Genomic DNA, 12,763 nt, shown 5'->3' on the forward strand with positions numbered 1-12,763 from the left:
TTCAGAATGATCTGAGCCACAGCGATCAGAAGTTCAGAAGTTAGCTTTGCTCATTAAAAAGCACATGAGCAAATACTTAATCTCTGTTTTGCCTGAGAGCTAAAGACAGGAGTGCTAATACAGCAGTCAAGTACATACACAACAGCTACTTCTTTCATTGCCCAGGAATTACATGATAAAGACAACACAGGCCTGTTTGAGCTCTTTAAGACAGGTGGAACCGCAGTAGATCCACACTGATATGAGAAAACAAAGAGAATGTGGTGATGTCGATGTGATTTTATGGTACCTATGCAACACTATGTCCCCAGTATTTAACTGTCTCCCAGCTCTTACCATGGTCAGAAACTCCTATAGTGGCAGAACATACAGAAGAAAGCATAGAATGAGGTCAGCATCTCAAAGCGCAGTGTGACCTCAGCAAAAACCCACAGATTTTCCCACAGAATCTTCTTTGGCATTTCTTCAATGTTTTATAGTCAACATTGTACTAAGACACTTTGCTTCAGTGAGCAAGAACCATTCTCCACGTGAAATAACTTCCTCATTTCAAATTCATTACTCTTAAACATTTATATGACATTACAGAACAAGAAAAATATATTACCTATGCTTTATGCCACTGAAAAATTGTTTTGTGTTTGCCAGGAGCAAGCAGTTAATTTTCAATATGACATACATTTTCAATGCAACAAAAAGTCAATAGAGAAAAGAAGTTACTAAAATTGCACCCTGTTCAAACTCCACGTAAACAATACTTGCTCAACAGTGCATAATAAAACTAATACAATTAATTGTCTCAGGGTGGAGAAATTTTTTTCTAGTAAATTCACAGTTGGAGAAAATTTTGACTTGATATTTTGTTTTGAAACTCTGGCTATTCTATTTGAGATCTATTTTTTAAGTATAGTAATTTGCAATGCAGAAAGACAATAAACCTGTGCTAAACACCTCTGCTATGAAAAGCTCTGTGATCACGGATTTGCCTATTCAATTACAACACTCTATTAACTTCAATTGTACACCACAGTTTGAGAAGAATTAGAGGGTTACCTTTTTTTGAAAAAAAGCAATTGCCCCCTCTAACAGCTTTTTGTTACTATTTTCTTTGAAGAACATCCTTTATTTTTCATTTCTTTTGTTTCCAAACATCTGGTTTAGATGCCGTTAAAAGCAATGACCATTTTTGCTGCTCAAATTAGTTAATATGACAATTAACTCCTACTCCGAAACAAGTCCTTTTTCCTGAGTTAGATTTACATAAAAGTGTTGAGACTTTCAGTGTGTTTAATCAGATATAGACAGTGACACAACACACAGTTGACAGCAACAGCTTCAAAGACCTTCAAATTCCTCTACATCAAATAACATCTGAGGATGAGCGACATACTCAGCCTACAGAGAAACAGTAAATATACATTTTAGCTATTAAAATTTAAATTATTATCTTTCAAAAAGGCATCTTCATAACCCCATAATCAAACGGCTCCTACCAACAGAAACATTTCCATGCCTAGAAAAAGCATTCTAAAGAGCCTCAGAATTGGATATTTATGGAAATAAGATGACTCCTGGACTGTCATTTTGTTTTCATGTTAGGCACACTCTTTCTGAAGTTACAAGTGCAAAGAAATTTTCTGTTGCAATGATGTAGAATTTTGCTACCAGTTGTGACAGATAAGCCTACATTTCTAGTCTCACTCAAAGAACTGAAGAACACCACCAAACATGCTGAAAATGATATACAATAACTACACCAGTCTTGCCTAAGTATGAATATATAGAAATAATCCAAGATCACATCAGATTAGTAGTGCAAGAACACATGAATGAATCCTGAAGCGAAATTCAGACTCAAACTTCTATATATTATTAAGCGTTCAGAAAACTTCAGTTTGTTCCGATACCAAAATCTATGTATCTTTAATTAAGATTACAACGATCAGATAGTCATAGCAGCATTATTTTTAATCCATTGTTTACGATTCATAGTAAAAACGAAACACTGAACAGGAGTGTAGTCTGTCAAGCTGAGTCCCTCTCAAGCTCATACAGCCTGTGCTACAATTTGTTCTACAAAATTTTCTTAACTATTAGTTATCACTGCAAGACGGATTAAAGTGAGGGGAGTATGCCTACTCACAGTATTCTTACACCATGTGGCTAAGTAAATATGGTATTTAATGATAGTTTTTGCAACATGCAAAAGGACACAACAGATGCTGCAGTATTTGAAAGATGCCCAATGAATCTGTCTTCACTAAAATGGACATAACCTGCTAATTTCCAGTCTGGCAGAATATTACAGCATCAAAAATAATTGTAAAAAGAAGGAACCAAATAAAGAATTGTAGGGTCCTCTTCAAACTCTCCAGTATATACAGAAGTTTCTTGAAAACAACAAAGGGATGACCCTCGGGATCTAAGTTACCATCTCTGACTGCTAACATCATGTGACACTGAAAGAAAACTAATCTGGGGCCTTTTAGCTACAGTACTATCCAACAGGATATTTTTACACTAAATTAGGAATAATACGTATTGTTTTAACTTAAAATGTTACCCCTTATAGGATTGTCTTCTAGTGTCTTAGTTGAGATATTCAAGGCCTGCCTGGACAAGTTCCTGTGTGATGTACTCTAGGTTACCCTGCTCTTGCAGGGGGGTTGGACTAGACGATCTTTCGAGGTCCCTTCCAACCCTTGGGATTCTGTGATTCTGTGATATCTCTGAGAGGTCACTGTCCTGTGATACTACAAATCATTTTCTCATAACAATCAGACTTGTTTCTCTCAGTAAGTATAATTACCCTTCAGATACTTAAAATTACAAACCACTGTACAAAGTGGACACATACTCCTCTTGTCAGACTGACAGAACTAGCAGCAGTAATTATAGTGCAAATAAAAAGATACTCTGCTTTGGGGGTTGCCTCTCTCTCCCCCACCTTTTTTTTTTTTTTTTTTTTACTCACTTTCTTAATAAAATCAGGAATCTCCTTTTTGTCTGAAAGTTGGTTTAAAGAGGAGCAGCACTCCACCTCCAGGATATATCCTTCACTATGGATGTCACCTTTTGAAGACCTACAGAGGCAGACAGAAAAAAAAAGAATCAGTTTCTTTGTAAAGATCGGACACCAAGACATTCCCTTTTTAAGTATTTCTCATGGAGAGCTAACCTTCAGACAAAACCTCAGTTCCAATTCATTCACTCCATTCAGCTCCACACAGTTCTGACAAGTAGCAGCTACAGCATCTCACCTGCTTGCTAGGGAAGGAAATCATACTAATAACTGTGGATGGTGGAATGCCTTGGGGACTTCCAAATTTCTTAATCTGTCTAAGAAACACTCTGTCAGCCTGGTATCTATGGCCAATGCCAAGGAAATGTGCAGGTGAGGTAACTCAGAATAGTCAGAAAGCAGGCTCCAGTGCAGCAGGCTGACAGATGCTCTGGACCCCACAGGGCAGCCTGATGTAGGATGTGTTTCACAGACAGTAATTAAAGGAATCCCTGCTCTTATCTGCCACCATTCCAAGTCAACATTTAAAAACCAGTGGCTAATCGAAGTAATCTATTCTTCAGTCTTACCTTACACTTTGTTGTTGACAAAAGCAAAGCTATGTCTCGTTCAGATGACACTAACTCCTAAAATAATTCAAAATGCCATATACAATTTGCAATTGGATATACATATATACAGATATACAATGCAGAACAGATACATATCTAGAGAAAGACAATGCAGAACAAATCAGTACTATGGAAATATGGTATCAGTCAAAATATGCCAAGGGGAAGTTTGGAAGTTATCCTGAACGATCTTAAGAAACTGTCATAGGCATGCACTGTAAGGCAGTGCTACTGAAGGCAGTTTTTATTTCCTTTATCTCATATTTTTTGAAAGAAAATTTACATGCCTGCCTGATCAACAGAGGAAATCTAGAGAATCGTTTATCAGTTCTTTAGGAGAACACATGGAGGAATGTACAAAAATAAAAGCTAGCATATAATTATTGGGATTAGTTACAAAGTAGTTATCTTAACATCCCATATGGAGAATCCAAAGATCTAGTTTGAAGTACAGAACTAATCCTGGCCAGCACTCATGTGATGCACTGGGTACCTACTGGACAAGAAGAAAGGCGCAGAAGCTTGAACCAAGAGTGCTGAGGAAGCAAGGCTTCCTAAAATAACAAAAGGGCTTTGCAGGCTTGCCATGCTAGCAAAACCAAGTCTGTGTAGAAGCCCTGTTCTGGGGATTGAGAATGGGTGACACGTAAAGTATGCTTCAGCTACAGATGGTCCCAGGGGCTTTCCCGAGATGCTAACAGTTCCTCAGAGCCACAAGATGCGTAGGTTGCTGAATGTAAACTGGCAGTGTGTTTCCTAGGCAATGCTGCAGAAACTTTCTGACATACCACATGATATGGTATTTTAGACTTGATCCTCCCACTTTCACACGGGCTGCACTCTCACTTCCTTTCTCTTATCTCACTTACACACAGGACAGGCGGTACCAGACTGTGAATTGTTTGGGAACACTCAAGTCTTTTCCCTATTTGTTTTTACACTCCTTCCTCATAAGGAGTGGTTCTCACAACTTGTGGTCCCGTTCTGTTCTTGATTCCTGACAGAAATATTACAAAACACTGTTGTCCATGGAAACTCTCAAAACATCTTCAAAGGATTTACAAAAATCATTACAGGGGGACTTGAAAGTTTTCCATCACTACTCCTCCGAAACACACATACAGAAATTAATTTAAGCAGCAAAGAACAACTTTGTCAAGAAAGCAAACATACAAAACAACAACAACAACAAAAAAATTTTGTTGAGGGAAGCACATGAACTGCAGACAACCATTTTTGCTGTTCTAGATAGTCTAGAACAAGACTAGGTAAGTCTAAGTAATTTATTCTGTGCAGATTTTCTGCCACAGATGAACTCCATGAATTCAAGAACATAATAATACACTTTAAAAAGTCTAAAGTACTTACTGCTCTACCTACATTTTTTTCTAAAATCTGTATATGACCAACTGGAAACGTAGCCCTGATGTTACCTAGCCACGATAGAATGATGGAAAGATAGAAAGAACGAAGTATGAGCTGGGGCTCTCTAATGCTCTAGCAGTCAATGCAACATCAAAACTGCTACTGGATATTGTAATGTGAAGTCCATACAACATCAACAAATTCTCCAGTGCTTCAGTGGTTGCATAATTCCAAACCAGAAGTGGGTTACCAGGTACAGACAGAAATAAAATAAGCCCTTTTTAGACAACCAATCCCAACTCAGGGGAACAACATCAAACCTCTACAAACATGAGGACCAAATGCCTCCCCCATTTCCCTTGCTGGAACAACCCACTGCACTCATCACAGCCCCCTTCCAGCCCAGCTGAGGAAGCCATACAGCTCAAATTCAAAGCTAAGTTATCAACCAAGAAGTTAAGTATGTGCCATGCTACTTCTGTGCCCACTCTTTTTTCCAAAGCCTGTTCCTTACACTGTGATCAGGTTTCCATGCAAACTGTGGCACTGCTGTAACAGCGATGCTTGCTGTGACAAATGTGAAAAATCACAGTTCCAACTGTGCCATAAGAATGGGGAGTTACGTGGTTAAACCCACTGGCTATCTGTAAACAAATTATTTTCAGCATATATTGGTGACGTTTATACACAGGTATAAGGAAGAGAGAAGTATGCCCTTGAACCACCCTCACCTATTTCCTCTCATCCCCCTCAATGGCTCCCTGGACTCTGATTTATGCAGTTTCTGGAGGACCTACTTCCAAGTTCTTTGAAAAGAGTATGAGTTATCCGAGATGCAGATTATATCCATGAAAATATAGCAATTCTTACTGCTTAAAATGACCCATTTATTTTTCCCACTTTATCAAGAACTTATTTTGAAAGACATTTGCTGCTTGTAAATATTTAAGTGAACAGAAGGCAGTGAATTCTTCCTCTAACATTCTGGGGGCTGCCTCTGCTCTAGGATTCATGAAAGAAACTGTATCAAATACCACTGCACTCTGTTAGGAACACTATTTTACAGAACACACCTAACAGAATTTACTGAAGGCCATAAAATCTTTAGTCAAAATCTTCCAACAGAAGTACTGTATACTACCAACAAGCATTTTTCCATGCTTTCAAGTAAAGTATGTGCATAGATGTTAGAAGTGAGTCTTTGACTGTACCTTTTCAGGCAAAATTTAAGAACCTATTATTCTGTCAGAGACAAACAAAACAAAAGCCATAGCTTCTTATATGAAAATAATAAATAGCTGTGGCTGTCACAGACCACAGAAATAACTTCCTGAGCAAATCCAGGTGGGCAAGAAATTCTTCCCAGCCTCTATATAATAAACAATGCATTTCTTCTAGGAATCACGAAGTATTTAATAACTATCATAAAAGACTCTCATTATGCTCTTTGAATATTATTACTATAGCTGTAGAGAAGTAGCTAAATATAGTAGGACATCCCCCTGTTCTCTTTTGAAAAAGGACTGATGTCAGTCATCTGAAAAATAACCCTGAAAGAAGCACACCCTGATACAGTAGTGCTGTACTCTCCTTGGCAACTGAGATAAACCAGAGAAGCTGGTACACCCCGACTCATTACATTACTTGTTAGTACTCTCTATAATGAGTGTGGTATTTTGTGATACCTGAGGGGGAACAGAAGGGACAGTGCTAACAACACCAACGTTTTACCTGCAGTGGTGAAGAGCAGTCTCCTGGTACCACCCCAGGAGAGAACAACCACTGGTTAATCATGAAGACGGCCAGAAAACTCCACTGCATCTTGTACACTGAAGGCTTTTATTTGTTTCTCTTCCTTTGTTATGTATCTCACTGCTTGTTTATCTATTTTCCCGAAGAAGGGATTTTTCTGTCACTGTGGGTAACCTCAGTGAACACCACGGAAAAACTTAAACACGGGGTGGCAATGAGCTGACAGAGAATTTCAGGCTACTGGTGCTGTGCAGAAGGACAGCATTCACAGGGGTAGAGGTTACCCACAAGCATCACTGATACAGAAAAGGCTAAGGACCACAGACTTAAAAAGAGTGTCATCTTGAATCCTAAATAGGACCTCTAGTGCCACTAAAGAAGAAAATACATAGAATAAATAAGATTTTCACCTATAATTGGAAATTCACTGGCCAAAACTATTTCATGATGGTTGTTTCAGTAGGCTGCCATTTCCTGCACAGCTGTTTGGAGTTAAGCACCATTTCATGGTAGATAAACCATAACCAGCTGTAGAGTACCAGTAATTTACACAGTGACTATTAAAGCTGACAACTCGGTGTCTGTTACAAACTGGATTTCCAATCCTCTTCAGACACAAGAAGGAAACGAGCGACCCAATATTTGGTCCTAATCCCCCTTTAGTTCTCCATGCCCATAAATTTGGCAAGCCACTTGTAAGCACTTGTAAGCAATCTGACACGCTTGTAAGCTGCACAGACACTAAAACTGCTATTTAATTAAGATGATGCTAGGAATATAAGTGCAGTTTTGAGATCTTTCAACTGCACAGGAATAGCTCCACAGTTCAAAATATAACTACATTTATAACAAACTGATCTACATTACAAAACAATTAAAACCACATCAAGGTGATTAACATGAGCAGTTGGTATCTGTGGAACTCTGGGTTAAAAATCTAGCAAAACTAGAGTATCTGAATACCAAGGCGGCAGCAATTACAAACCCAAGGGCTTTTGTATAAACTTTTTTTAATGACAGCATATAGAGTTTCTTGAGAAAAGTTGAGGCATGTATGCATACATACGCATCTTTAATGTGCAGTGTTTATCATTTTGAGCACACAGATGAAAGAACATTTATTTTGGGTCAGCGTTAAAAGTTGTGAGGAAATATGTATTTCTTTGAACTTGAAACAAATAGCAAAATTTAAAAACTCAAGCCATTGTCCCTGAGCTAAAGGCAGGTATCTGTTGAACTCTGAGTATGGAATAAATATTATCTTTTCAGCAAGCTGAAATCAGCCTGTTGAGAGCAACAACACATACTGCATTCACAGACAAAACACAGTTGATCATAATGAAGACAAAGTCAGACATTTGCCATCTTCAAGCCTAAATCCTACACGAAAACCAAACAGATACACATGCATTCATGTTGAAATTAAAATTATATTGTACCAACGCAAACTATCTGATTCCACCAACTCAAGCAAGCACATAAGTACTGGAGATCACTGGGTTTTTTTGTCAGACTCTATCATTGTGGAACACCTTCAACTGGAGTTCCTACTTTCTGCAGAATATCTTCTGGGGGTTGCTGCTTCTTCCCAATGTAATTACGTCTTTTCATACTTCATCAGTTTCTTGGCATAATACAGTTCTCCCTTCTTTCATGGGGTGGGCTGTTCACTACTGTTAAATGGGGAGTTTAGTTTGACTGGAAAAATACAGAGTGCAAAAGCTACTTTATATTTTCTATAAATCCATTTTCCACATATTCTGTAAATCCAGATTTTAAATGACACAGAAGACAAAAAATTAGGTATATCTCAGAGGCTGCCATTAATTGAAACCACTTGGAATTAATGGGAAAAAAAAAGTAACCATAAAAATCCTGTTTTGCAATTAAATGTTTGAACACAATCCATCAAATTTCTTTGCAGATAAATAAGACTTATTTTTGGCTGAGTGATGAAAAGTTTGCATTCCATCAGGATTGATGGATATAGGGAAATTATCATAATAGAATCAGAATCATTTCATCAAGTGAACCACCTGACACCTCAGTATTTTACAGAAAGGGAAATCAGCTGCAATGCTGTTTGTGGTAAACATAGAAGTTTACTCTAAAATAAACATTATTCTTAAAATTATACTACTTAGTCTACTTCTGCATGGCAATATTTCCAGGCTGAATGCTCTATTGATTGGAGACAAAATCTGTAGAAGGGTATGTCTTAAGACACAGATGGAAAAGGGGAAGGGAAGGGAAGGGAAGGGAAGGGAAGGGAAGGGAAGGGAAGGGAAGGGAAGGGAAGGGAAGGGAAGGGAAGGGAAGGGAAGGGAAGGGAAGGGAAGGGAAGGGAAGGGAAGGGAAGGGAAGGGAAGGGAAGGGAAGGGAAGGGAAGGGAAGGGAAGGGAAGGGAAGGGAAAAGACCTCTCTGAATTTGATTTACATCCCAAGGTTCGCTCTGCTGTGGTGAAATGGAGCATCTGCAAACACATCAAAACTATTGTAAGCAGACAGTTCTAAGCCCATTACATGCCTCTTCCTAGTGGAAGAGAATGGAGATTGCTTTCTGGTGACCAGTAGTTAGAAAAGGAAAATAAAACATTTTAATTGACATAGAATTTTGAAACTTTAAGATAACAGACAGGGGTGTCACACTACAGGGAGCTGCGAATAAATTAAAGTAGCTTTGTGCTATGGTTTTGTTAGTTTTTATCCACGGTCTGACTTGGCAATTTCTTTGCAGAGAACAGGTTATCTGCAACAGCCACAAGCTGTCCAAAACAGTAACACACACAATACACAGACTTGTGTGCCTAACAGAAACTGTTATATTAAAAAATATTGAGTATGGAAATAAACAGGCAAAGACAGAAAGATCATTACACACACAAAGAACTATCTCTGTTACTCAGAGGGAATATAAGTGACATATGTGCTACTCTCCTTACCCGAGTTAGCCAAAACCTCCCAAATGCATAGACATTCCCCTGTCCCTTCCTCCAGGAGAGATTCACTGTCACACCTTCACACTTTCCAGGGTTTCCCTTTTCCTGAGATTCTTGTCTTGAAGTGTAAATCAGTGCAAATCAACTTTTCTCAAGTGTGAATCAACGTGAACCCGTAGGCCAGGACTCCCTCGACACCCAGAACCTTCCCTATATTCATCAAAAAAACCCTGTACAAACCTGGGCTTGAAGATTTTTCTTTGCCTATTTTTTTTTTTTTTACATAGATGCCTTCTTCAAGAAACCCAAGTATCCCAGAACTAAGCACAGACAGTAAAACAGTCAGTTGCTTTTGAGTGAAGAAGTCAACTGAAATTTAAAGAGAGAAAAAGTGTTCACAGGAGCACTGAAGTTATCTGACATTAATCAATTTGCCTTCTAATCACTGGTTAGGGTGCACAATGCAATTAGGTGCTAGAGAAATATTTCAATTAATTATATTAAATGTAATCAGGGCAATGGCAGAGTGTTCAGCTAGGTGGCAGGCTACCTTCATACCCAGTGCCACTAAAGAATTAAACACTCTTATATTTACTTCATTTACTTTAATTGAACATGACACAGTGCTTGCACAGTGCAAACAACTGTATTGTTAATTAAAAAAAAAAAAGTAAATCTGTCCTTTACTTTCATATTCTCCCTAATATTCCAAGGGACAAACCCTCCTTTTTTACTGCCAGGGATGGAGCATTCACAACCTCCCTGGGCAACCTATTCCAGTGCCTCACCACCCTAACAGGAAAGAACTTCCTTCTTACATCCAACCTAAACCTCCCCTGTTTAAGTTTTAACCTGTTACCCCTTGTCCTATCACTACAGTCCCTAGTGAAGAGTCCCTTCCCAGCATCCCTATAGCCCCCCTTCAGATACTGGAAGGCTGCTATGAGGTCTCCACGCAGCCTTCTCTTCTCCAGGCTGAACAGCTCCAACTTCCTCAGCCTGTCTTCACACGGGAGGTGCTCCAGTCCCCTGATCATCCTTGTGGCCCTTCTCTGGACTTGTTCCAACAGTTCCATGTCCTTTTTATGTTGAGGACACCAGAACTGCACACAATACTCCAGGTGAGGTCTCACAAGAGCAGAGTAGAGGGGCAGGATCACCTCCTTTGACCTGCTGGTCACGTTCCTTTTGATGCAGCCCAGGATACGGCTGTGAATGCTCCATCCCTGGCAGTGCTCAAGGCCAGGTTGGACGAGGCCTTGGGTGATATGATTTAGTGTAAGGTGTCCCTGCCCACGGCAGGGGGGTTGGAACTAGATGATCTTAAGGTTCTTTCCAACTCTAACGATTCTATGATTCTATGATTCAATTTTTATAGCTTCTATCTGTTAGGGATATGTTTCCACAAATGTCCTACAGCAGCAATGTCTCCTACTTCCTTATTTACCAGAAATGATTAGACAGCTAAGATAATGAAGCCACAGAGATACCAGTAGAGATTAAACACAAAGCTATCGTAATGGCTCTAAAAGTCATCTTAAATGTACAATGATGTTGCAAATTCACACTGAGTTTTCAAAACTCCAGGACAACAGCAAAATAGGAGGAATAACACTAACAGGTACTTTTCCCTCAAGTTTTAATGCATAACATTAATGCATAACTAAGGACTATCTTTTCCTTTTTTAACAAATTAAGGCACTGCAAATCTCAGTGATAGCAGCAGCACACGGTTCTTGATATGCATCATCTGCTGCAGTGAGTACAGCCTCTTCCTAGCTTTGGAGAGGCAGTGCTGTAAGACTACATCCTCAAACTGTAAGTCAACAGTATCCATTTTAAAATGCAAAACTGACATAAAAAAGTGCAACACTGAGTAAAGACTAGTCCAAGTGTTCAGCTCTGTCTCTGCATACACAGAATTGACTGTGTATACTGTACCAAAAGGCCCTAAAGTACAATTTGATTTTTGTTCCATTCAGGCAACAAAAATAGCAAAGTGAAAAACCACATGTTGTATTTGAGTTGTATTTGTATAGCACTGGAGACACCTGTGCTGAAACATCTGCAGTAAGAAAGGAGCTACAGCCTCAGGTGTTTTGTGGAAGGTTCCTGGTAAGCTCAAGGGTGGGCCCCACACCAACATACAGAGCTTTCTATGGCTCCTTTGCTCCCCATGAACACCTGGAATCACCATTACAGAAAGCAGACAAAGACCACTTTGTACTTCAGAGCATAAATGACATTACTAGTGATCCTACAACTGTAGCTGGACCATCTGTACTTTTAAAATCTTACGACAGAAATAAACATTCACCTGATCAACAAATATCCTAAGCAGGCCTTAACTTCTGCCCAAGACTTCAACTGTTTTATACAGAGACAGCCTACAGATGCCACACACCTGAGAGCCCTCAGAAAAAAAAGCGTAATTTATTCTTCAGCAGCAGCGTAGTGAGAAAGGTATATTTAAAAAGATTAACAGTATGTCTTTTATTTCCTGATCAGGAATGGGATAAACTCACAGTTCCAATATAGCTGGTCTCTATGCAGGCCATACTCATGCAAAATCTGTGCAACACCCATCCCTCCCTTGCACTTGGTAATGCATTTGTTGCACCCACACTCTTCTCCCATACTCTCTGCCAGACTCAGGAACATTTAAACTACATGAAACACCAAACTCATGTAACTTTCCTTTCTGGTGCTTGTCTGTTTTTGCCCACTGCACCAAGTCTCTTCCGCTTCCCTATGCGGTCAGAAATGACAGATAAGAGAAATGGAGTGTGAACATAAAAGGAAATATAATTGGTTCAAGACTCTCTACTGTCTTCAATTTTGTAGTCATTTACGGCTGTCTCGAGTGTGTGAAACACTGGCACCCAAGTGAGTGAGAAGGCAATTAAGATTTTGTACTCGTGCACAATCATTCTTCACAGATGTAAAATACTGGATATGGCATGAGACAGCAGTGACACACTGAGTGCTCTGGCTTGAAGACGGTATCACTGCACTGGGAAGGATGCTGCTTTTCCCTAACATGTCGTTGCAGCTCGTTCCTGAAAGATGCTGAA

General features: G+C 39.2%; 2 protein-coding genes across 3 annotated transcripts in view; one reads left to right on the forward strand and one right to left on the reverse strand.

Annotated features, from left to right (window-relative positions):
• The window catches only part of GALNT15 (polypeptide N-acetylgalactosaminyltransferase 15), a 115,771-nt gene extending 110,057 nt beyond the window's left edge, over positions 1 to 5,714 (forward strand). The window contains exon 12 of the transcript XR_009745396.1: positions 5,705 to 5,714. The gene's annotated coding sequence lies outside the window, so the exon portion shown is untranslated. The remainder of the gene's footprint in view (positions 1 to 5,704) is intronic.
• RFTN1 (raftlin, lipid raft linker 1) overlaps positions 1 to 12,763 on the reverse strand; it is a 98,623-nt gene that overhangs the window by 43,433 nt on the left and 42,427 nt on the right. For both annotated transcript variants that reach the window (XM_061464878.1, XM_061464877.1), the window contains one exon: positions 2,975 to 3,083. In XM_061464878.1, coding sequence (XP_061320862.1) covers positions 2,975 to 3,083 — 109 coding nt within the window. The remainder of the gene's footprint in view (positions 1 to 2,974; positions 3,084 to 12,763) is intronic.

This window comes from Pezoporus flaviventris, unplaced genomic scaffold (assembly GCF_033815535.1).
Source record: "Pezoporus flaviventris isolate CSIRO_AGI_PZ_B2104156 unplaced genomic scaffold, CSIRO_AGI_Pfla_v1 ptg000037l, whole genome shotgun sequence".
In the NCBI taxonomy this organism is placed as follows: domain Eukaryota; kingdom Metazoa; phylum Chordata; class Aves; order Psittaciformes; family Psittacidae; genus Pezoporus; species Pezoporus flaviventris.